General features: G+C 40.9%; 2 protein-coding genes across 2 annotated transcripts in view; both read right to left on the reverse strand.

Moving 5' to 3' along the window:
* The window catches only part of ryr2b (ryanodine receptor 2b (cardiac)), a 60,205-nt gene extending 58,628 nt beyond the window's left edge, over window positions 1-1,577 (reverse strand). The window contains exon 1 of the mRNA XM_069692601.1: window positions 1,530-1,577. Coding sequence (XP_069548702.1) covers window positions 1,530-1,577 — 48 coding nt within the window. The remainder of the gene's footprint in view (window positions 1-1,529) is intronic.
* A 2,604-nt stretch (window positions 1,578-4,181) lies between these two features.
* Window positions 4,182-23,318, reverse strand: actn2b (actinin, alpha 2b). Its single transcript, XM_069692895.1, has 21 exons — window positions 22,984-23,318; window positions 19,495-19,609; window positions 19,281-19,400; window positions 18,538-18,624; window positions 18,190-18,277; window positions 17,769-17,847; window positions 14,807-14,888; window positions 14,370-14,455; window positions 14,066-14,158; window positions 13,579-13,809; window positions 13,166-13,313; window positions 12,655-12,805; window positions 10,246-10,354; window positions 9,420-9,560; window positions 8,937-9,119; window positions 8,463-8,597; window positions 7,963-8,142; window positions 7,576-7,722; window positions 6,519-6,584; window positions 6,256-6,414; window positions 4,182-6,046 (listed from the first exon to the last, which is right to left on the reverse strand). Exons 1-21 carry the CDS (start codon window positions 23,110-23,112, stop codon window positions 5,888-5,890), a joined length of 2,688 nt encoding a protein of 895 aa, XP_069548996.1. The 5' UTR covers window positions 23,113-23,318; the 3' UTR covers window positions 4,182-5,887.
* Between the last annotated feature and the right edge of the window lie 77 nt (window positions 23,319-23,395).

Genomic DNA, 23,395 nt, shown 5'->3' on the forward strand with positions numbered 1-23,395 from the left:
TGTAACATACTGGCAGAAATGATATATACAACATAGTCTTGTCCCATTATAACTGCATGTACAGCAGACCTCGGTCACTTTTATCTTATCTCCATTTAAATGCCACATTGGACCACGTCAAACCATTTGGGCTTCTCTATTTAAGGAACAGACGACTGGACGACCAACACCTCTATGTTCCCTGGCTACAAACCTCCATATTGGGAAGATACTGCAGTGTCCGACCCCTGACTCCCCCTTCCTGCCACTCTTCATATCAGCGGGACTCTGCATTCAGTCAAACACGCTGCCCAACGCTGAGGCACTGTGGGGCGCTATGATGGGTAGAGGACTCTACATTGTATCTACATTGAAATGGGAGGGCAACACTTTCACAAGTCTTGTTTAAAATGCAAAAACTATAGCTGGTATATATTCACATCTATACATTTCAAGGTGGAAGTGGGCCACCTCGCTTCAAACACAGACGACCTGCTAACATCATAAAAAAAAAAATTAAGACACTTTTATGGCATAAAATCCATCAGCGATGCCATTTTACAAATGCCGTGTATTTAATCAGCGTGACCATGTTTCTCCGGTCATCTATTTTAACTAATCGTGAAACAAGATTCGTCAGGATCTGGGAGGCTTCTGACCTTGGCTTAACAATTTCCGAGGCCAAACCCCGCATTTAATGTAATAATGTATGACAAGCATACATACCAGGGAACGATTTCACCAAATGACTTTGCGCCAATCCGTATACTGGGTTCAATAACAATCTGTAATTGCTGGCTTTGTAACTACGTGTACGTGTCTCATATCTGCACCAAACACTCTCCCTGTGACATGGCTCTTATCAGCGGGCACAGATAACAAACTGTGAGAGGACATGTTACAACCAGGGAACGAAGATAGCATCTTACAATGAAGATGGGGGGGAGGGGGGGGGGCATTTGGGGTCTTTCTTTACTGTCAGTAACACAACAAAGTTGATGAAGATTCATGAGCGTGCTTGCTGGCCTAAAAGTTCAATTAAGTATGACTCCATATATTTTACCTTATCTGTACTTATAATTGAGTAAAACATTGCTATTTTTTTTATTAAAAACTCAAAACAGGAGATGAACCACTTCTAACTGACAGCCTTGGACATAGATCACAGTTCCACCTGACCTTAAATAAACTAGCTCCGTTAGTCTGAAATTACAACAGTAAATCATTCAAATGTAAGCAATATTAAAACTGAGGGGATATAATAATGAAGAAAGAAAATATAACAATGTGACCTGAAGTTTAGTCAGTAAAAAAATAAAAAAATACAGCAAAGATGGAAGCAAATCAATGAGCAGCAACTTTGTATATCTTGAGATCAATTAAGTGTTACATTTCAAACGCAAAGTTTTGGGTTTTTTTAAACACAAAAAATATGAAATGTGGGCACTCAGTGGCTCCTTTCCAAAGAGTTAGTTGGGTTAGGTTACTAAATATTGATAAGCAGTAATGTTTCAAATATTAGGCAACCTCTACTTTGAAAAGTGACTCACGGTTCGTAGAAACTGGAATTCATCGTCGCCCTCTCCACCGTCAGTCATTGTTGGAGCCAAACTAGCCACATTAGTCCCGACTTGAGGACTATTAATGGCTCTGAATGAGGCAGAAGAAGACCGGAGAAACCGCAGGAGGAAGAAGGTGCAACGCCGTGTCTGGGCGGAGTCTCCGGTTGACATCCGGATATCTCGTGGTGCCATTTTTTTTTTCTTTTTTTTTTAAACTACCTATTATTTTGGCGGGAATTCTTTATTCTTAGGTAGCGGGGGAAAAAAAAAATAATAAAAAAAAAAAGTTGGTGGCATACCCACAAGAGCTAATGGTTTGACTCAGCTCACAAACTTAGCAGTTACTAATGTTTCTGGTCGAGCTTTTTCTTCACCTGGAAAGCAGTGCTCCCCTCACTAGCTGCCAGTGCCCATTTCATATCTGTTTATATGTGTGAGTCCTAAAGGCCCTGAAAAAACTACATTACCCAGCATTGCGTGACGCGCACGTGTTTCCTGCCAAAAAACACCTGTGGCTGCTCTTGACTGTAACACCAGATCACGCCAGTGCATTTCTGTAAGTATGTGAATATCTCATTTAATATAAAAAGAAAAACGGTGGGGTTTTTTTTGTCCTCCCAAAAATGTGAAGTGCTGGCTGGATATATGATAACTTAAAATTTTATATCAGATTATACTACCTCGTTGTTGACTGTTTGTCTGTGACTTCCTGCATTTTTTTTTTTCAAATTAAAAGCCCGCTATCGTTTCAAACTCAAATTTAACAAAAAGCAGACAAATAATCTTTTTCTTTCCAAGGGTTAACATTGAACTTTCCCTTCTTTAAAAAGTATCAATGGAATGTGTTTAAATACTTTTCTGACTATTTCAATTTAACAGCTTGGTAATTGAGATAATTTATAAATATATTTTAAATATAACCCCTTCAAAATGCAGGCCTGAAAAATGGCTTCATGTTATCATAAAAAAAAAAAGTTCTGTGTCTCTCTCAATCCCAGCTGACAGTAACATCGGGAAGAGGGAGCACGAGAGGAATGATAAGTACCGGGTCCTGAGGGAACAACTGGAAGGTGATGTGGAAGTTGAGATCCGAAGTGGTCCAAGTGGAAATAGGAGCATTCATAGCTTTGACCCCCAAACTGGGAGAGTTGCTTCAGCAGATTCCAGGTACAATATCATGTCTCTGTACAGAAGACTGCAGTCCTTGGAACAGCCAAGATACTGAACAGAATCCAATAACTCCCATGCCTGTGTTAAAGGACCGACGCTTTTCTATCATTATTTGTCAGTAGAGAGCTCACTTCATTTGCTCTATGTTTGATTTGCTGTAACTAAAAGTGGTTATACTAGAATTTAATTGTCAGTTTAATTATTTCGAAGCACGCAGCAACAGCACACTGTCAACATTCATTCTCTATAATTAATACCAAATTTTAAAAAAATTCCATCTTGAAAACTATTAGAAAAATATTCAGAAATTAAATATCTGTGAAATAAATTGACTGAGGATATTAATTATTTCTTAGCAGGATGTCTGCTTAATTTGAATGCCTCCCAAAGATTCCTCCAGGACCACTACCAAAATGTTCACTTAACTAACACTTTAATCCCTGTATCTGGAAAACGAATTGATGGATTTCCTTGAAATTTGCTTTTTAAGTATTCAGTGTCCTGGAAAAAAAAAATGCTAATACTTTTGGTGACCCCTGCACAGAACCCCTCACCATCAGGACAAAAGTTACAGTTGTACGCACAATAGAGAAAAATGCAATGGGCTAAATACATCCATTCTCCCCAGATAGTCCTTGTCCATTTTGGTGACGTGACCTTTCCTCGATACCACCTTTGCACCGAAATTCCGCTCTCACAGTAGATATTACATAATGTAACAGGTTGACTGGCCTGACATTTTCTGACCAGATTCATGCTCTTCAAAGAAAGAAGGCTTCTGAATTTTTACATTCATTGACCTGTTCTGCAATATCCTCAGATATATATTTTTTTAGCTCTAAGATGCAGTAATAAAGAAGAAAAAAAGGAAAAAAAAAAATTAAATATTTAATAAAGCTCTCTTTCCATACAACATTTTCATATGATCGAGTGGAGGTAATAAGATTTCAGATGTCACTTATCTAAGCCTGAACTACTTCACCAAGTTCAGAAAAGAAATCTTTTTTTTTTTTTCATTAGGTTGGTTTTGCTTTCCAAGTATTTCAAAGTACTTCTTGGCTTGCAACACAGTACTTGAAAAGTAGTTCTGCTAGCAATGCCCATACAACCCACATAACCAAATACAGATTATAAATTGAAATAAAAGACTGGTTTACTCACTATTTTGCAAACACTAATAATGCCAACAAATCCTAACTTAGAATAGGTTGTTTACTGTTGCTCCTTGTTTTCAATCAGTAGGCAACAGGTGTGACAGGATCCAGTATCATGCATTTTGGGTTTTGGCAACAATCTACAAATGAAAGACAAAAGATCAAGCAAAGATTATCCTGAATAAATGGTTCAATTAGTCACAAGCAGTTTATTTTATTGAATCCAATATCCTGAAGTAAAAAGTTTAACTTACTGAATTGGTTGACCTTTTTTTATTCCTCCAAAAATAGAACAAATCAAGAATTCAATCAAGAATTTTCTTTTAAAGGGAATTGCTTTCATTTATTGGAGTAGTAAATTAATGGTGTGCTCCGAGTTCAGTCAGCCTGTGTGAAGTGGCCAATGATCGTCTTCACAGAAATGACTCCCAAAATATTTTTGCATTTTTCACAAATTGCCAATGAGTGTGAAATCCAGAACATATCAAGAACATAAAATGTTTGATGTACCAGCAATTTTTTTTAGATCATTGTCACTACTCTATATATCTTTATATAGTCCATTTATGTGAAAATGGAATATGGAAATTCTTTCATCTCTCCATTTCATGTTCAAAAACAGTATAGAACATGAGTATACTGACAGGAAACATGTAGCCAAACAGCTGTGGACAAATCAGGACTCGGCTTCAAGGTACCTCAAATTCTAAAAAAGTAGGACTTGGAAAATTGGGAAAGAAAACAAAAGAAAACATTTAGTCGGCACACACATTAAAGGCATACAACACAAAGATGGCTAAATATGGCGTTTTATACACAAGTATTTTTCTAGCCAAAATTTCCTCAAGCAGGAACAACCTAAAAAGTGCTTACAGGTATCTAAACTATCTATAAAAAGACAGTACAGTTTGCTAAATGAATAAGGACTCTAAAGGGTAATCAAACATACAGTACATATCAAAGACGTAACCATAACACAGGGGTGCCATGTAATCACCTCGTCCCGCACTTTACTATGGTTTTCCCACATGTATAATACAGCAAGATCCTATATGTTTACTGCAGCCTACCTCCGAAAATAAATGGGAACCTACAATGTAAATGAAGGATTTTGATGTACACGACTGACAAATAACTGTCGTTAATCCACCGTGTTCCATGATGACATTAGTGAGACCGTGAGTTACATTTGATCTTTTGATTCTTTCTTGTGCATTGCTTTTTAGTTTTTATTATATTTATTTCTAAGCACATGTAAGCATTAGTGTGTTTGTTGCTGCCAGAGAAACAGTTTAATTTGACATTCTTTATGAAAACACTGCACATTTAGTCTTCTGTGTTTTCTGCCTTTAGAGCGCTGAATAGTTGTAAACATTTACTTTTGCATTCAAGTAGTTTCCCATTTTTCCTCAGTTGGAACTGCATATTTTTTGCCTTTTGGGAACCCACTGTTTGTTGATAGATCGCAGGGGGGCTGTAATTGCTTTAGCAAACTGTAATTCACTTTAAGCATCTCAACATGCCTTATCGCAAGATTTTATTCCCAAAACAAAAAGGCACTGAGGAAACATTAAAACAATACACAACATTGCTCCAAAAAAATAGGACTTCAACAACTAACTAATGAACCACCATGATCCCTTGTTGCATGAGCTTTAGCAAGTAATCTATTTTTGGCTCCAACTTTAATTGCAGAATCCTACTTTGTGCTTAAATACCATAACACACAAGCAAATATGTGAATTGAAGTGTTTCTCAATATAATTTCATGTGGGCTATTTCTATTTGTTTAGGGGGCATCTTTTATGCAAGAGGACACAAGAAGAGGTCCACGTAACTTGACAAAGCTCAGCATGACTGCAGACAGATTAATATATCAGATAAATATATATTTATTCAACATATTTGATCCGCCTTGAATGATAGATTCCTTAATTTCATCAAGAGATGGAGGGCGGGGCAGTGTGGGGGTGGGCAGGTAAGGGGACAGGTCAGAGATAGATGAAAGGTTTTCTAGTCGGGTTAAAGGTCGCTCTCTCCGTAGAGGGCAGTGGAGAAGGCGGTGTAGTCTAGTGCCCCGGGTGGTGCTCCATGGCCAGCGTAAGGCGGCATCCTCATGATGCAGTACTCTGCTTGTTCAGGAGGAAGTTCTCTCCTCAGCTCCTCCACAAGTATGTAGGGCTGCGGTGGTGGAAAGAAAATCGCTTTTTCAGATTCATGCCAATACCCCCCTCTTTATTTCAAGTTCATGAACAAATAGTCAATGCTAAAATCAACATGTTGTGGCAAATACTTGGAAGTAATGACTAGAACAGAATAGATTAGTGTCGGCTTAGAGTGGCTGCTCATGTGCCAGTAAGCCACACAAGCTGAAACCCACACACACATACCTTATCAGCTGCCAGGATCCGGAAGGACGCCACAACCTGATCGGCAGTGTCTGTATCAGCCGTCTCTCTGGTCATAAAGTCAATGAAAGATTGGAAGGAGACGATTCCTGTACCATTAGGGTCCACCAGTATCATTATGCGGGCAAACTCCACCTCTCCCTGAGAAAGGCACGGATGGAAGAAGAGACTGTCTACATGTATCTAATAAACTCAAAAGCAACTAATACTATAACCCCCGTTCACCCACATGTGAAATAACATACCAAGTCGTAGCCCATTGAGATGAGGCAGGCTCTGAAGTCATCCGTTTCCATCGCTCCATTCTTCTTCTGCAACCGAACATAAAAATTCAGAATCACCACACGGAACAAAAGGAAAGTCAAGTGTTACAGAAAAGAGTGAATCACAAGCTTAATCCATCGTATACTGTACAAAATTCTTGTCAATATTGGATCCAACATGACAGCAATATTCTGAGGCTGAATCCTAAAGATATATGCAGTGTTTTCTAGTGTTTCCCAGACCTGACGGTGATAATTCCTGTAGATGGGTTTCACTACAGTATGTTCAAATAAATAACCACGGAAGAAGAATGCTTTTTAATTCCACTAGTATTAATCTTTAAGACATTAGAGGTAGATTTCATAATAAATGAGGAGTGAGATCTTAAAAAAAAAAAAAAAAAAAGTCATTGTACTATTGCACTTACACTTGGATGCACAGATTAAAATTTGTCACAATGAAGTTGTACACAGACGTGAAACATTCTTATCGGGACACAGCAGCGTTTTTCCAGTTTTGTGATGAGGTTTCAGTTTTTTGGGTGTTTAATCCTCGCTGTTACTCCAGCACTGTAAGGGCATGGAAAGGCTGTGGGATTCCTAAAGATGGAGCTTGAATAAATTTAACAGCACGCTGTAATAAGTCATGCAGTTTCACTAGATTATAATAGTTACTGAAAATATGCATAAAATATAGCTAAAGATGGCTTAACACTCCACAGCACAAAAACAGCTACTGTTTATAATGGGTTATTTGCAGTAATTTGTAATGCCCAAGAAAGAAATGTTAAATCTTAATCCGCCCTCTCTATCAGGAATCACCGGAGATTAAATGTAGGCGGAGCTTCAGAATATTGCTCCTGGAGCTGGTTCAGATTTACAACGTTACACACAAACAGCGCTCCAGATAGAGCACTTGTTGCTCACAGTTAAAGGACCATCTCTAGACACTGGGCTTCTGCTTCTGAAATTAACGAGATTGCTTTGTATGGACACAAAGAGACTCCAGTAAAGTGAAATGGTAGAGAGCTGTATGTACCCTGTCAAAGTGGTTGAAAGAGGACCTGAATTCATTCATCTGCTGCTGGCTGATGCCCTTGGCATCCCGGGTCAGGATATGGGTCTCGATCTCATTGATGGTTCGGGCGATGGTTGTGAGGAGCAGCTCCCACCCGACACGGATGTGCTGTTGATGTGATGGCACAGCAGACATGTTAACACAAACAAGACACAACTAGAACAGTTAAATGAATACTGAATTTGTAAAAACTGTATGTAAATGTATGTTGATAAACATATCCATACATTTGTGAATTCCCGTATGTGAATATGTTAAGGAATAGTGGTTATGCGTTGGTGTTGGATGCACCTACTGTTCACTCCATCGACGTGTATATTTGTAACAGTGTTTTGCACTGTTCTGTACCTCCATAGTGTAGTTGGTGTGTTTGTTATCAAACACAAGCGACTCCTGGATGAGCTGGTGGTCTCCCTCCAACTTGTCGATGTTGGGTTTGTAAGCAACAATGACATGCTCACATTGCTTCAGCTGGTTCATCTGATCCTCCAGGGTGCCTCCTATCTCCAAGGAGCAGTGCCCAATTTCCTGTCAGAGTACCATGTAACAAGGTCAACTTCATATTTGCACCAATTTAGATCTAAAGATGCTAGTCTAAAGATCTGATGGTTTGCTAGCGGATACTGCAGCGATCCAGCTACCTGTGGCGAAGAGGATATTCTGTCAGGAAAAATAGTAGGTGTTTCGTAATATTTGGTACATTTACATGGCGACATTCAACTCTCCTCATAAGGTAAGCCACCATCATTGTACGTCCCTTATGTGCAATGCATTTGAAAATAATTATCTTCCATTTTAGGTCCTTATTTGATTAAATGTGAAATTGCCCATGAAGCCGGTTATCAAACCTCCATCCTGGCCTGTATCCAAGGTCCAATGAGATTAGTCTGTGCAGCGAACTGCCGTCTCAGCCTTTCATGGGCATGTTGGCGTGCCATCTCCTCCTGGAGGGCACCATCTCTCTGAGGAACCAGCTTCTTCACCTAGACAACACACACATGTGCACACAGAAGGGTTATGTGGGATTGTGAGAAGCTGACTCCCCTTGAAAAGAACCATTCATATTAAACACATGTATATATGTTAATATCTGTGGATTACACACTTTAGATCCTCCCTGGGTGCTGACTCATTCAGCGCTGATAAAATGTAACAGCAGCACTTTTTTTTGGCTTTATCGGTAAATGTAAACTTCTCTCCTCGATTCTTTTTTTTTTTAATATAATTAATGCTTTTAATTGGGCAGGCAACCATTATCGGAATAATGACTATTCCCAAATCTACTATAGGAGTCTGTGAGTGAATTGTAAACCAGTAGCTACCTTTTCCCACTTGTTCAGCAGTTCTTCAGTGGTGATAGTGCTGTAAGGGTTGATAATATTGGCCTTGATCCCGTAGCTCTGGGAAATCTTCTGCACTTCATTGTGAATTCCCAGGATGGCCTGTCTCTCTGCATCCGCCACAGGTAGAGTGGCTTTGAACTGCTCATGTGCAGCGATTAGACTCTGGAAGAGCAAGTAGAAGAGGGAAATCCTTGAATTTGATTAAAATTTCAATATTGTCATTAGTGATAACATTATGGGGTTTTCTTTTGGGTGTGACAAATCAGCCGAGCATTACACACACTATAGTATTCAGCACCATATCGATATTTATAATACAGAGCAGCAGTATAAAGGGTTAATAATACCCATTGAAAAATTGTGTTGTTTTTTGTGTTGTTTTTTTTTTTTATATCAGCAGCAAAACTGTGATCTCACCACTTGCAGTAAGTATCTACTGTTCTGTAAGCAATGTGTGCTTACCTGGACCTCCTCAATAGTATGCACTATGAACATGTCCTGCAGATCCTCCATTGCTCCTTCCATCCAGTTGTTGAAAGGAGCTGACCTCTTGGCAAACTCCAGAAACAACTGATCAATGGTCTCCAGCAGTTTATCTGTGCGCTGAGAAGGACCACAAGAAACAACGTACATGTTTTGTATATTTTTAAAGCCTGTCATATCAAAACATAGCTCAGTATTTGGCTTCTTCATGACTTAAAAAGGAGTTTTCATCTCCCCATCTCACAAATTCCAAAACAAACATCCTTACTTAATTGTTCCTGACAGAGTTCTTGGTGGTGGTGGTGGTGGTGGGTGGACCGAAACAGACCTCTGTCCCTGTCATTCAGATTTAATCCTTGGCCTTTTTCCCAGGCCCTCAAACACTTGCAGGTTTGGAATGGCCAGTGTGGATCAGAGGAAGTGGCTAGTGGGCTTCGAGCCACTCACGTCCTGGACCAGACTTCTATATTTATTTCTCTTTTATCTCCGCCACCCTTCTATGTGGGTCAGGGATTTTAGAGGGGATCTAATTATCTCACTTCAGCAATTAGTCGTTTCTTCACTGTTCAGGTCATTGACAGACATCTAAATATGCTTACGCTCATGTTTTAGCTAGTTTTGGATGCAATTGTGGTCTTGTGGTCTGTGTGGAACATTAGCGCACTCTTGTGGGAACTCAACGTAACAGTCAAAGAAATCCTTCAAGTTTTAGGATCTCAGCAGCTATTATTTAACACCTTACCCTTGGAAATAAATTATTTTAATCTGGGTTTATTCATAAGTGAAATGCCAATATTTTCCTTACCTCTAGTGCCTCTCTCCTCTTCTGAGTAAGGGTTCCCAGTTTGTCCCACAAGTCACAGATGCTCTGGCAGCGCTGGTTTACAGCAGCAACATCATAAAAGTCCAGCTCACTGAGGAGAAAAAAAATATATATTTTTTTTAAAATAAAAAGCATGTGCCAAATTGAGTTGTGGTAAAAAAAAAATCTTTCATTTAGTCACCAGGGCATTGAAGAGCCTTTGGGCAAAAGCAATTTAAAAAAACAAAAACAAAAAAAAACACTACAGCGAGCAAAAACAGTGGGTATGTATTCCAGTCAACACTAAATATAAGCCACATGCACAACCCCAGCTGTCTTGGCAAGCTGCATCTTAGTTTACATGTTTAAGGTCACTTTATCCATTATAAAAAAGGCCATGCTTAGACCCAACAGGCATGGCTACACTTACTTGTTAGAGACCAGAAAAGTCAGGTCAACTCATGAAAGTTAAATTAGCCTACTGCCAAAAATGGCATCACGAGGTAAAATATTTCATTTCAGTTTTGACTTTGATTTCACACCCCCTCCCAAAGTTGAAGGCTTTTAATTGATTTGAAACCAATGCAAAGTAAAGTTCTCAATTTTATTGAAGTTTCACATCAAGCAACTTGAACAATTCAAAATACACGAGTAAACTGCATGAACCTTTACTCTGAACTACTCAAGCCGTTTGAAAAATTTAAGCTTTAGACAAGTCCTTGGTCTGCTGCTGGCCTCCACCGGGAACCTGGCTTTGAATGACAGGGCTGTGGTCTCATACTGCATTTCATTCCAGTGATTTCTGCTGGTCTCAAAGTTGGTGTTGAAGTGTGACAGTGCCAGGAGGAAGCTGACCAGTCAGGAAGAAGCAGAACAGGTTTGGGCCGTAGAATAGGTTTGGGCCATAGTATGGGTTTGGGCCATTTAGCATCAGATACTGTGAAACTGGCTGCACAACGCTTCCCTCAGATGTAAAACCACTTGAAAGCCCAGCAGAACCATAACGAGGCCTGTAACCTTGTTCCTGCGTTTCCCCTCGCCCCTGTTCCGTGCTCATAGTGGGCTGTGTAGTCCGTCAACTCACCAGGCTTGTAGCTGGGTTCCGGGTATATAGGATTAACCAGGTATCCAGGTGGTGATATGCGGCCTACCTCCTCAGTTTCCATTTTGGTGTTACCATTGCGCGTAGTGTCCCTCATAATGGCCGAGCTCACCTGCCTGATACTGAGCTAGAGGGGGAGGAGGGATGCCGTAAGGGCCAGGCATAGATGTGCTGGTCACTGAGTAGGTAGTTGTAGACCCTTCCACAGGACCCGAAGCAGAAGCCATATTCAACATGCCTGGAGTTAAACCAGAGCTTTGTGGATCAGGATTTCCTCTTTCCAGGTCAACAAGGTAAGAGACGGCAGGATGATTTAGATCATTAGGTGGAGCAGGAAAATCTGGGCGTGAGCCGTCATTGCTAAGCAGCTCAGAAACACCCGAGAGTGGACCATAATAGCCAAGACGCGGCACCATTGTGAAGCCACGAACCACAGAAGGTTTAGGCTGGTGTTTGCCTAGAGGGGAAGATGTGGTCAATTAGCCAACAGCACACAAAAAAAAAAAAATTTGAGCATGAGGGCATTTATAGTTTCAGTTAAGTTACAGTCTTACCTTTGACAGGAAAGCAATGGACATTCCAGCTTAAAAGTGCAATGAGGAGCAACTGGCTGCAAAAAGGGAACAACATGGTCAAAACCTTAAAAGAAACCATAAGCCATAAATAATAATTAAAAATGTCCACACAAACGTGGTAATTTAGGCATTGCTTACCTTGCAAAAACCAGAGGAGCCATTTTGCTTGTCAGTTGAACCATGGTCTTCTTCTTTCAGAGAGACGGTTAAATGTGAAACCGGAAATATACTGTGGCCAATCCCAGAGTGAGAAGGTAAGGACACACAGGTGTCTCTGATTGACTGCTGATTGAGAACCTCGGCATGCCTGTGAACCAAACCTTTTTCCTGGAGTGATAGGCTCTTAACTGAGAATACCTATGATCAATATCTAACCTCCGTCCTGACCTGTAGTGGTTCCGACGTGATTAAAAATGTTTGTTTAGATACGGTCAATTAATTTTGTTCAAAATAATTTTTTGTGCTAAAATGTGGGTAAAGAAAGCAAAACAGATCCTTTTAGGACCTTTGAACTATAGCATTTCTATGTGTGCAGTGTAGTGTTGTGCACATTTCATAATTTAGCCAGGGCATCCCTCCTGTAGGTTATACAGTGTCTCCAGCCTAAAATAATATTTAAATAATATTTAAAGAGAAAGAGAAAATAAGATTGCATGGGCTGACTTTGTTATTATTTCCCCCCTCCTTGCTCTCCATGACACACCACTGCAAACATCTGGTGTAGGAAGTACTTACTTCAGTTCCTGTGCAATGGCAGCAATCTGCTCCACTCTGTCCTGGTGGGCTGCCAAGTCACTCTCAAAGGCCTCATGTTTTCGCAGCAATGCTCTGATTTCCGTCAGGGTGGCCGTTTCATAGTCCGTCTGGGAGAGGATCAGTTCTTTACCTGAGTATCACATAAGAGAAAAGTAATTTGAGGTAATTAGTAGGTTAGATATCAACCCAGGCCTCATTTGGTCACTGCCAGATGTAGAAAATGGCCAGTTGCTTTCCACTACCAGCTGATTGCATTGGACAGACTCTAAAACCTACAATTACATGTCATTAGGAACAAGTCTAAATTAACCCCGGGGTTAAATAAAACACTTGAACAATGAAAATCAGACTCAGAAGCAGAAATACAGATGGCCGGAGATAAACAAAGTTGAGATGAACAGCTAAACATGCAGCCCCTATATATCAAACCGGGAAACAAAAGAGCAAGCATGACAACAGAGTAAAAGTTAAATGTACAACTAAAACTGACCGCTGGCCCAGTTCTCGTGATTGGTGGCTTTTTGGCGAAACTTTTCTGCCAGGTGGTCCAGCCTCTCAAGCCTGCGGATCTCTGTAAGAAGCCACTCCTCGAAGCCTTTCTCGGCCTGCTCCAGGCCCTGCCATGCACTGGCTATGTCCTGTTAACACAATGAAAGTGAAAAATTTGAATTGTTTCCAAATAGTAATATTATTTCGGTAACTTTTATTTAGGGTCGCAAAAAGGGTAAAGCTAATAACTCTCCAATGGTACAGTATGAATGCTTGGTTGTCCTTACTCCCGACTAACATTGAACCACAAAAGCATTTGCCATAAGACGTGATCCAAACAGTGGTGCCCACAATCACAAACACTTCTTTGACGGTTATTAATAATCAGAGGAAGAATTTGCAGTTGCGACTTACAGATACCATCTTCCCCTCAGAGGGCATAAAGGCAGGGCGATTGCTGATGCGCAACTTGGTCTGCAGGGTGTTGAAGTTAATTTCCAGCTGGCACTTCTCCTGCACCTTCGGGGGCTTGTGCTGGCGTCTGTAGTCCCTGAAGTCCTCCAGCTTCCGCTGCATTTCTGACATGGTCTTCTCTGGGGTCCGGTTCTCCAGCCAGGGCGTGGTGCGGCGGATCCACTCCAACAACTGGGAAACACACGGACAACATGAATAAGCGGAAAGGCTACAGAGCTCCATTTTAACATAGACCGTGATGAGTAATTGACTTTTTCAGCGGACGGGTCTCAGCTCGCAACAGAAATGGGATGCAAAGAAAGACGGTTTTTAACCTAAACTTGAGTTTCTACTTCTACTTTGAACTACTTTCATGGAGCGTGATGCACATTAATTTCACAGTGTGTCATCACAGTGTCATCGTCATATTGTTTTTAAAGAACTTTACCTCACTGGCCAGTCTCTCATACTCCTCCATCAGTTTCTCATTCTCTTGGTTTACACCCAGCACCTTACAGATCCTGTTGGCAGCCGTCTCGGCCTGAGAGCACAGAGCACGAGAATCATGTCATTAAATCAGCAAAGTAAGACAGCAGGTCATGCTGAGTCTTTTTTAATACATCACAGAACATTATCCTCAGAACATGTCTGTTGAGTAACATGGCATGTCAAAATCAAACTGACAATACATTTCTGCACCTGACTGTGTTCTCAGATATAAATTGGTAAAAGGGTAGTTTCAACTTCTGTACCTGCTCGGCCCCGGCAAAAGCATGGTAGAAGCAGGACATGTAGGTCATGATGGCTCTCTCATCAGGCTTGGGGGTGTTGATGATATCTGAAAGGTTAGAGTAGGGTTATGAAGAGGGAGGAGATGTCCAGGTGGGAGAGAAAATATGAAATAAGTGGAAACTATGGCTAATTTGGAGATTAGAAGATAGAAACCCAACATATATTTAAAGTATATTTTGCTATATATTTTGATTTGTTTCAGATAAGTGGTTAATCTCCAGAAATGCACTGTAAATATACATGGAGATTATCACGTAATGACTTATGACTGAAACACTTTTCACAGAGACTACTTTTCACAGGAAATACAAATGTTTCACAACAGTACACGAGAAAGCAAAAAAATGTTGATTAGAAAACTACTACTGTGTGTTTACTGTGCTCCATGAAACATTACCTTCTGCGTCCAGCATTTTGGGAATGTCCAGGTGTTTCTCAGCTATGTCAAAAGCCAAGTTCAGGTTCCCCAGAGGATCATCCTAAATAAAGAAACACAAATCTACATCACTGCTCACCAATGCCGGACTTAAAATACCACTGCACTGATCTCCAAGCTATGGACGACACACTATATTCCCTGGTCACGTACTCTACATGCACATTTAATATCACTCGAAGATCTATCGAATAGTTTTAGGAAAAATAAAAAAATATTGACATTTTCTAGTTTTCACATGAGCTGAATAATTATTAGGGAGATATGCTGATTATTGGAGATTTAGCTGGCCTTTCGAAGCATCACCTCTTTACAGGAAAGTCAAGTGTTAGGGACTAATTTTTCCAAATCCATTACAGTTCTGAATTTTTTTATCTGAGAAAAACTACTCATGATTATTTATAGCAATTTTTTTTCAAGCATTTAAGCCTGTAGCGTGTCAAATTGATAACTTGGAGGTGAAAGATGATGACAAAGGCAATACATTTTTTTGTCCATGATCTGTTACCATCAGATGTTTTTACTACATAATTAACCTAAATGACTAATCCGTTGTGATTTGTATTTGAAAAGGTCATAAATGAATCGGCTATTAAATAAATTAACAACTATATCACTCAAGCAAACCTTTCACTGCTATAATATACCTCATATAATATGACCATTTTAATCAAATACATTTCTGTTCTCACACAAGTGACAGGAGAAAACTGGTTCAACAGAGTGGGAGTGGTGCATTAGGCCAACAGCTGACAGTGAACCCTCCGCTGCTAATGGGGTAGTCAGTGAGAGTGCAGTGGGGAAAAGGGATCATGCTATCATGCTGCTGCTATTGTCCCTTATCGCTGTACCGCTGTTCTATAGGGGGTGGTGTGGGATGGCACACTACATGACAGGCCCAACTGCTCACAGACCCAGTGTAGGACGGAGAGATGGACGCCAGACTGATGGGATGGATGGAAGGATACCCCAAGCCTTTTGTGTGTGTGTGTGTGTGTGTGTGTGTGTGTGTGTGTGTGTGTGTGTGTGTGTGTGTGTGTGTGTGTGTGTGTGTGTGTGTGTGTGTGTGTGTGTGTGTGTGTGTGTGTGTGTGCGCACGCGCGCCCCTGACCAGAGCTTTCTCAGCAGGCTTTAGCACTCTAAGCTTAACAAACTTGCTCACCTGGAGCCAGACTAAACAGCTGCCTGCCGCAAAATGCAACTGTCTCCAGCCAGCATGAGCAAAACTGGAAAGCTGAGGTGTGACCGAGTGTGTGAATAAGTATGTCAAAAACATAAAAAGAGTGAGGGAAAGGCAATTGATAGGAAAAGTATATTGTAGTATAATGTATGTTGTGTTTGTGCATTGTCACTTATACTTTGAATAGACTTCCCTAAGTATGAAAACTGATACAATCCATGAAGAGATACTTGTGATTTGACTAATCTGCATTTCATTTCATGGACATCTTCCTGACTTTTATGAGGACTGGCAGCCTCTAACTGGGGAACACTGACGTGACGGCATGGACAATAGCAGAGGTAAAGCTAAGCCTGAGCTCTGCAGGGACTAGGCTCATGTTTCCATGACTATTCAGAGTCAACTCTGAGTCAGGCCACTGAGTTGTGTGCCGAGAAGTGTCTCTGTTTCCAAAACAAATGGAAATGTCACTCTTCGTATCCAGCCGTGGTGTTCCCCTGCAATACATGTACAGTTTCGGTTCACATTTGGCTTCCTGTATGAGGTCAGCTATGCAGGCTCACATGGATACATGGTCTGACTTCTTCTTTTTTTTTTTTTCAATTTAGTTCATTCGTTGGATGAAATGATTATTAAATCTCACAGATAAAATCTCTATTGTCAGAGACTTAACAAGAACAAAAACAGTTTTCTACAAAATCTGACTTGGCAGTGGCTTCGAATTATCCTACGGCAGCGGTGACCTTTCCATCTGGCTGAGACAGCACCTTTTTCCAGGATGATTTACTTGTGTATTATTGTTACTTGGCCGTCACAGGAGGGCTGTCAGCTGTGCTCTATAGCTCTGCAAAAAGCAGTAAATAAGCAGCTCACTGAAGCCCTCATCTGTTAATGCAGAAACACTGAGAATCCTGGTCATCTACCAAACAATAAAATAAAATAACCTAGATGTGGATTTTCACCCAAAAACACCTAAAGCTCAAGTATGTGTTGCGCACGCTGATATACTCAACATTATAGAGGTTTTAAAAATACATGACAAAAGTCAAGTCACTTCTGGGTGGGTCACATATCTCCACCATTCAATCCAATCTCGTAATAGGCTCAGCAGGATGCACAAAGAAGATTTAAGAATAAAAGCAGCTGCCTTTTTCAAGATAATTAGGATAAAATTGTGTAAAGTGCTTTACTTAAGAATAATGAAGCATGAGATGGGACTAAATGAATGCACTTAAAATGAAAGCATTTTACTGTGAAGAAGAAACACATCCATACATTAATGTGTCATTATAACCATTAGCTAAATAACACACACTAATTGCACAACAGAGTAGATTTCCCATAGACAACTTACTTCAGTTCAAATCATTTACCCTGTAAACATCATGGAGCTGCTCCTGTAATCATCCCTGGATCCAACACTAAAACTTATACATTACTTCGTCAAATAAGCAGCCAGGTGGGAACTGCAGGTGTTATTAGCAGAGGAAAGAGGAAATGGTTAAAAAAATAAAAAAAAAAAAAAAAAAAAAAAAAGATGGCATACACCTCTAGTCCAAGACACAGACTACTTTTTATTCGGTGTTTCAAAATGAATCAACACACTATAAAAAGTAGCCCAAGTTGCTGTTATTCTGTTTTCGCTGCGTATGTCATGTTATCAGTTCACACTGTATGGAATCGGTGTGTTAGTGTGCGGGACTGCAACACAGCATCCTGGTTATGAGTGAAACCACACGACACCTTGTTGAGCTTAGAGTAGTCGAGCAGGTCAGGTCTGTGTCTATGAATCAGGGCGCAGAAGGCCAGGCCATCCTTCCAGCTTCACGGGCCGAGCAGAGAGAACCAACATGTCAGTTCAAAGAGATGAAAGTTGTGGGGTCCAGTCCCAGCATTAACAAGCAATGGTGCAACAGCGCTCAGTGGCAGCATTTCACTGCTGCTATTCTCAAGTCTTCATATTCTGTATTATTTAAGGTCAGCTTCAGGAAAAACCTTACTACTGCCATAATGCTCTCTGGGGAACTGATTCACTATAAATAAATTAAAAAAACACTACATTACTGTGATATGACATGACTGTAGAGATTGAGAGGACCTAGATTAGCTATGAATCATGTAAACTTTCACTATAACCAATTAGCGGCCAATGAGCATCACTTACCTGACATGGAAGTTTTGGACATTGACATTCCTGTAGGGGGCCGTCTTTCTTTGACACCACAGGAGAAGACCTTCCTTAGCAGATGTTTCTGAGGAAAAAGTGAATTCATGAGATTTAAACATGCTGTCAGAGGTTTCTTTTTGTCACATGATAAACAGCAATTCTATGCACTGATGTATCATAAAACTTGTTCCTCCCTAAGTAAATAAAGACCTAATTTTTCTTATGAGTCTGGAATTTACATTTTATTCAGTGATACAGTATGCTTGTCCAGATGTTTCTACCTTCTTTGGACACGTCGTCTATCAAAATCTAGGAAGATTTACATTTTTGTATTGATGATCTCACCTTCCACAGATATGTCTTGAATGGCGAAGCGGAGGATGATAGTCCAGATCATTCCCAGAGTCATCTTTACATTCCCATCCACAATTTCTGAAATGCCAAAAAATAATCCCTGCTATAATCCATTTGTAGTTGAATATGGGAACAAATCCTAAACCTAAACCTAAACCTAAACCTAACGCTCAGACGTCTGCTTCGATAGATGCACATGAATTAATATGCGTGGGTCTCTTATCGATACGGGTGTAGAGCTGCTTTTGGCTTTTTGGTCACGCGTGCACACGAGCACACACACAGGCGTGCGCACGGTTAAGTTGTGGCCTCATCCCTGAGGTTACGTAACCACTGTTCCTACATAGAGCTGTCAATAATGTATATCTTTATCTAATTAAGTCAACAAAATAGTGATGCTTTTGAATTACTCATCTAAAGAGCGATTGTCCAATTTCAGTCACAAGACGTTTCTGCAAATGTTTCAGATTAAAAGACTTGTTAAAAAAAAAAAAAACGAACGGTCTGCCTGCTGAACCCCTTGAGGGCTTTTCATTTGAAACAGACACAGGAAGTGTTTAATTTGTATTAACAGCGTAATGCAGTAAATTAAATAGGACAAACAGGAATGAATCAAATGAACGTTGAACATTTTACTTTCTCATTTGAAGAAACAAAAGAGCCTTGTGTGCTCCAGCAGCACTACGCTAATGATGATGGACTCCTGTAAATTAAAAACAGAAGAGTTTGGGTACCTTCAGCTCCAATGGAGACCAGTTTCACTCCTTTACTCGTGATGAACTCCAGCGCTTTGTTGACATTAGCAATCTTGTGAAACCGCATCTTCCCTCTGTCTGGCTTGGGTAACCTCTCTCCTGCAAGCGGAATATCAAACGACAGGCTCAATGAAACACGGAAGCAAGAAAACATGGAACTTTGGAAGGAAATATCGTCCTATAACGCTCTGACCTGAGATAACTTCCAGAAGCAGCATGAGTTTCAATCCATTCCTGAAGTCCTCCTCAATGTTTTCAATTTGAGTACCAGCTTTCCTCAGGTGGGAGTTACACCAGGCTGTGAAGGTCTGACAGGAAAGGGATTCGATAAAATGCGGCAGTATGCGGTTTACACTATGAGCATGACAGTCCTGACAGTCCTAAACAAACTCAGGCATTTGACAGCTTAACGAGACGATACACCAAATCGATGTCAACCTCTATGACCAGTGCTACATTTTTTTTTTTAGGTTAACCTTCAGTGACCCAGTAATGTCCAATGTCAACTTTTCCTCCTATAGTCACATAGATAACCCCCATCAGAACAAATGCACTCCATTTGGGGAGTACTGGAATACTGTAAATCAAGTTAACAGGATCATCGTCTTTCTCCTATTTTTATAAAGTCTCTTAATAGCCAGCAGCCGAGTTCGCGATCGCTCAGCGGTGCAAGGATGAAAGCTGGGAGCCGACCACAGAGCGCATTCCGTCTGATATAAGGTGTTAAATTTAGACCGCTCTGCTGTGCCTCACGATAAGAGGCCGCCGGGACGAGAAACGTCAAAACGTCTGGCCGCGTCAACACGAGCGAAAATGTCACGTGGATACTGGACAAGTTTTCCTCTTGCGTCACTTTCTGTCACTATTTTGCTACTTGCAATATGACATGTTGATATGTTGCAGCTGCAGGGAGATAGCTCTATCACAGTACATGTATGCTGTTCTTCCAGGTCGCATTCGTTACTGGGCCGAGGCATGAAGACAGGCAGGAATGGATGAAGGATGGGAGCGATAAAGATTCTCATTTAAAGTCATTTGAAGGATATGTCACGAGGATGAATGGAACTGTCAGTGTCGTAAATGTTTACTTCTGCCACAATAAAAATTTAAAAAAAATATTTAAAATAACATGCTGTCATCAGCTAGAAACAAAGTTTCCATGTTTGTAGGTGTGTAAATCAATGAGCTGATAAGCACATAATGAAGCCACACAAAAACAGTGCTCTGTAATGTACGCTAAGTGGCTGCTACACTTCCTGATGGCATGTTCCTCTTTTACCCTCCAACTGTTTTAAGTACTTTTAAGGTCACTGATGAGAGTATGATGCTCATGGTATATTTCAACATGTATATTATGGAGTTATTGGGAGATGCACACGCTTCTTTACTTTTTGCTCCTTTCACTTTTCGCGTCGTTTTTGTTTTGCATTTTTAGCACATTATTTGGCCACTTTTTGAATAGTATAAAATAAATCTGTCCCTTTAGAATATAGAAGAAAAAGCACAAAAGATCATTTCAAACGAGCTACTTTTACCTTTGACATGAGTGCATTTGTACAACTGTACTTCTATCTGAGAATATATGAATTCAGTAAAGTGACATTACTTGAGGGAGATATTTTAGCACATTTTCCACCCCTGCTTCTAAGACATCCTTACACCCAGACTACATATAGAGTGGGCAGCCAGTCACTCAGGCTTCCCCTCTGGGTGCTGGCGCAAAAGCAGAATAATACAGGCTTTAGTGTAAAGGCCATCACATTCCACACCGAGCGAGACCCCAGGGTGTAAGTGACATTGAACTGCTGCCGTTATTGTTAAAAAACGTGGCCGGCTGCTCCTCCAAATTTGACTCGGCCACAGTCCTGGAACTCTACTACCCACTTTCCAAGCCCCAATCCCCCTCCGCCCTCTCCGGCACTACTGCCCAGTGACGATTAAAGCTAAAAATAATCATGAATCACATCCAGCGAGGACCAATCCTGTCCCAGAACTGACCGATGCCTTTAGGAGCCTCACCGGGTCAGAGGCTGGCAGGCTGTGTCCAGAAGGATGAAAAAAGAAAAAAAAAATGCGAACAGGATGTTTGACATGTTGGAAAGACCGATCCTTGACAGTCGATCATATTGTCAGAAACTTCTTTCATTCTGACTTCAATTTAATTGAAATGACCATATTCATTACTTGACACTTTGGCACTTTTACTTAATAACACACAGCACCCTTGGCAGTGCAGACTTGGCTCTGTCTCTATAACATGAATATGCACTGAAGGCTTCATCAATATTCTTGATAAACCTGACGGACTCAGGTAATAGATCCAAAAGGGGTGCATAAGCATCGTCACAACAATATCCACTACAGGAGAGTTAATGACAGGTAGCAGGATTTGATATAGGCCCATTGCACCATAAAAATAAAAAAAAAAGACAAAAAGTGACACCCAAAAAACTCTCTGGCGAGGTGGGGCACAAAGCAATTTCGTCACCCGACATTAGTGTTACTGTCTGCAACCATCAGTGTATCAATCCTGATCATTTTTGAACAGCTGCTCTAACAGAGCCAAACCGCTCTCCAACGATCCCTTCATCTCCAAATTCAATTAAACAACAACAAAAAAGATAAACACCGGGAAAGGAGATGCGTGTGTATGTCATGCTGCTGCCTTGTGTTACCAAAAATACACCGTTTTGTCATCCCTCCGGGGGCCGCTGGGAGGTTTGCGGAGGGCACGGAGTTTGATGGCCTCCAGTTGTGCAAAGAGCTGCAAGTTTTTAAGGCCCGAGCCAACTTTTAAAGCTCTAAAACCAACTGTCAAGTGTGGGAGGCCGAGGCTATATTGAGCTGAGCCGGTGCCGGTGCGATATTTCTGCGTGGTTTCTATAAACAAAAGAATCCCCACCACCCACCAAGGACACCGGATTAACCCTACTATAATGCCTTTTGGTCGCGAGGTTAAAATTAGATGCAGCGTCCATCCTAATCCCGAGAGCGTCATCGTGTGTTTGAAGCATCTGTTGACAGCTCGCATTCCGCGCGTATCGGCGGAGAGGCAGCAGTCTGGAGAGCCGCTGGGAAGGCACGACTATTGTTAGCTCGGTACCCACCGCATCCGTCCGTCAAGCCTCCCCTTTTTCCTCCACACCGGGGCTGTTATCAAAAGTTTGCAGCAACGCAGCTGCGACCACGCCGGATGTTACCGTCCGGCTTGTCTTTCAAAGTAAAACTACGCGCGAAGGCTCACGTGAGCTACACCTACCAACGCATATAAACCAGTAATCATACAGGGAAAAAAAATGTCTCCCACGCATTATTTATATGAAAAATTGTTTCATTCTTTAGCCACGTTTATTGTTTAACGCTCCTTGGGAATCGCCAACAGCAGTATTATTTTGAAAATTCCGACCGGAAGCTTAGCTATTTGCTGTGGTCTACTTTACATTAGTTAAAAAAACTTTTTTTTTTCTTTTTTTTTTGTAAAAGTATGTAGCCCGATACTGAATAAGCAAATAATTGAAAGATTTTATATGTCAACGTTTTTCAACTTTAAAAAAAACATTTACGTCTGATATTATTTTGAATAACAACACTGGCACAATTTCTTCCTCTGTATCTATCACATAGATAGGATACTTTTTTCTTTTTTTTTCATTTAAAACCTGGTGATTTTTATTTGACATACTTTCCTCTGCTGTTGTTCCCAGGCAGGGTCCAGCAACATGTCCCTGTCCCACTCGTCCTCCTGCATCATGTACACTTCCTCGTAGCCGTTATCATAGTGCACCATGGTCTCCACCTGGGTCATCATCATTGTGCCGGTACTTTTTTCTTCCCTCGAAACCGAAATGCGTGTTATCCTTTAGGCTGTTGAAGTACAACGCTGAGGACGGGATAGTTTCCTGATTCTCTTTTCTCCGAGCTGCTGCTTCTGTCTCTCTCTCTCTCTCTCGAGTCTCTCACGCTTGCCCTTGTCCTTCCTCCCGACCTGACAGACAGTCTGGCCCTGGTTGCCACAGACGGAACAAACGACGTTATCATTAGTACCGGGCAGTCACGTGACGCCTTAACACCCCCACTCCACCCCTCCTCCCAAA

This window comes from Brachyistius frenatus, unplaced genomic scaffold (assembly GCF_029030835.1).
Source record: "Brachyistius frenatus isolate BFR_SWC_R1_liver_20210118 unplaced genomic scaffold, ASM2903083v1 Contig_13, whole genome shotgun sequence".
In the NCBI taxonomy this organism is placed as follows: Eukaryota; Metazoa; Chordata; class Actinopteri; family Embiotocidae; genus Brachyistius; species Brachyistius frenatus.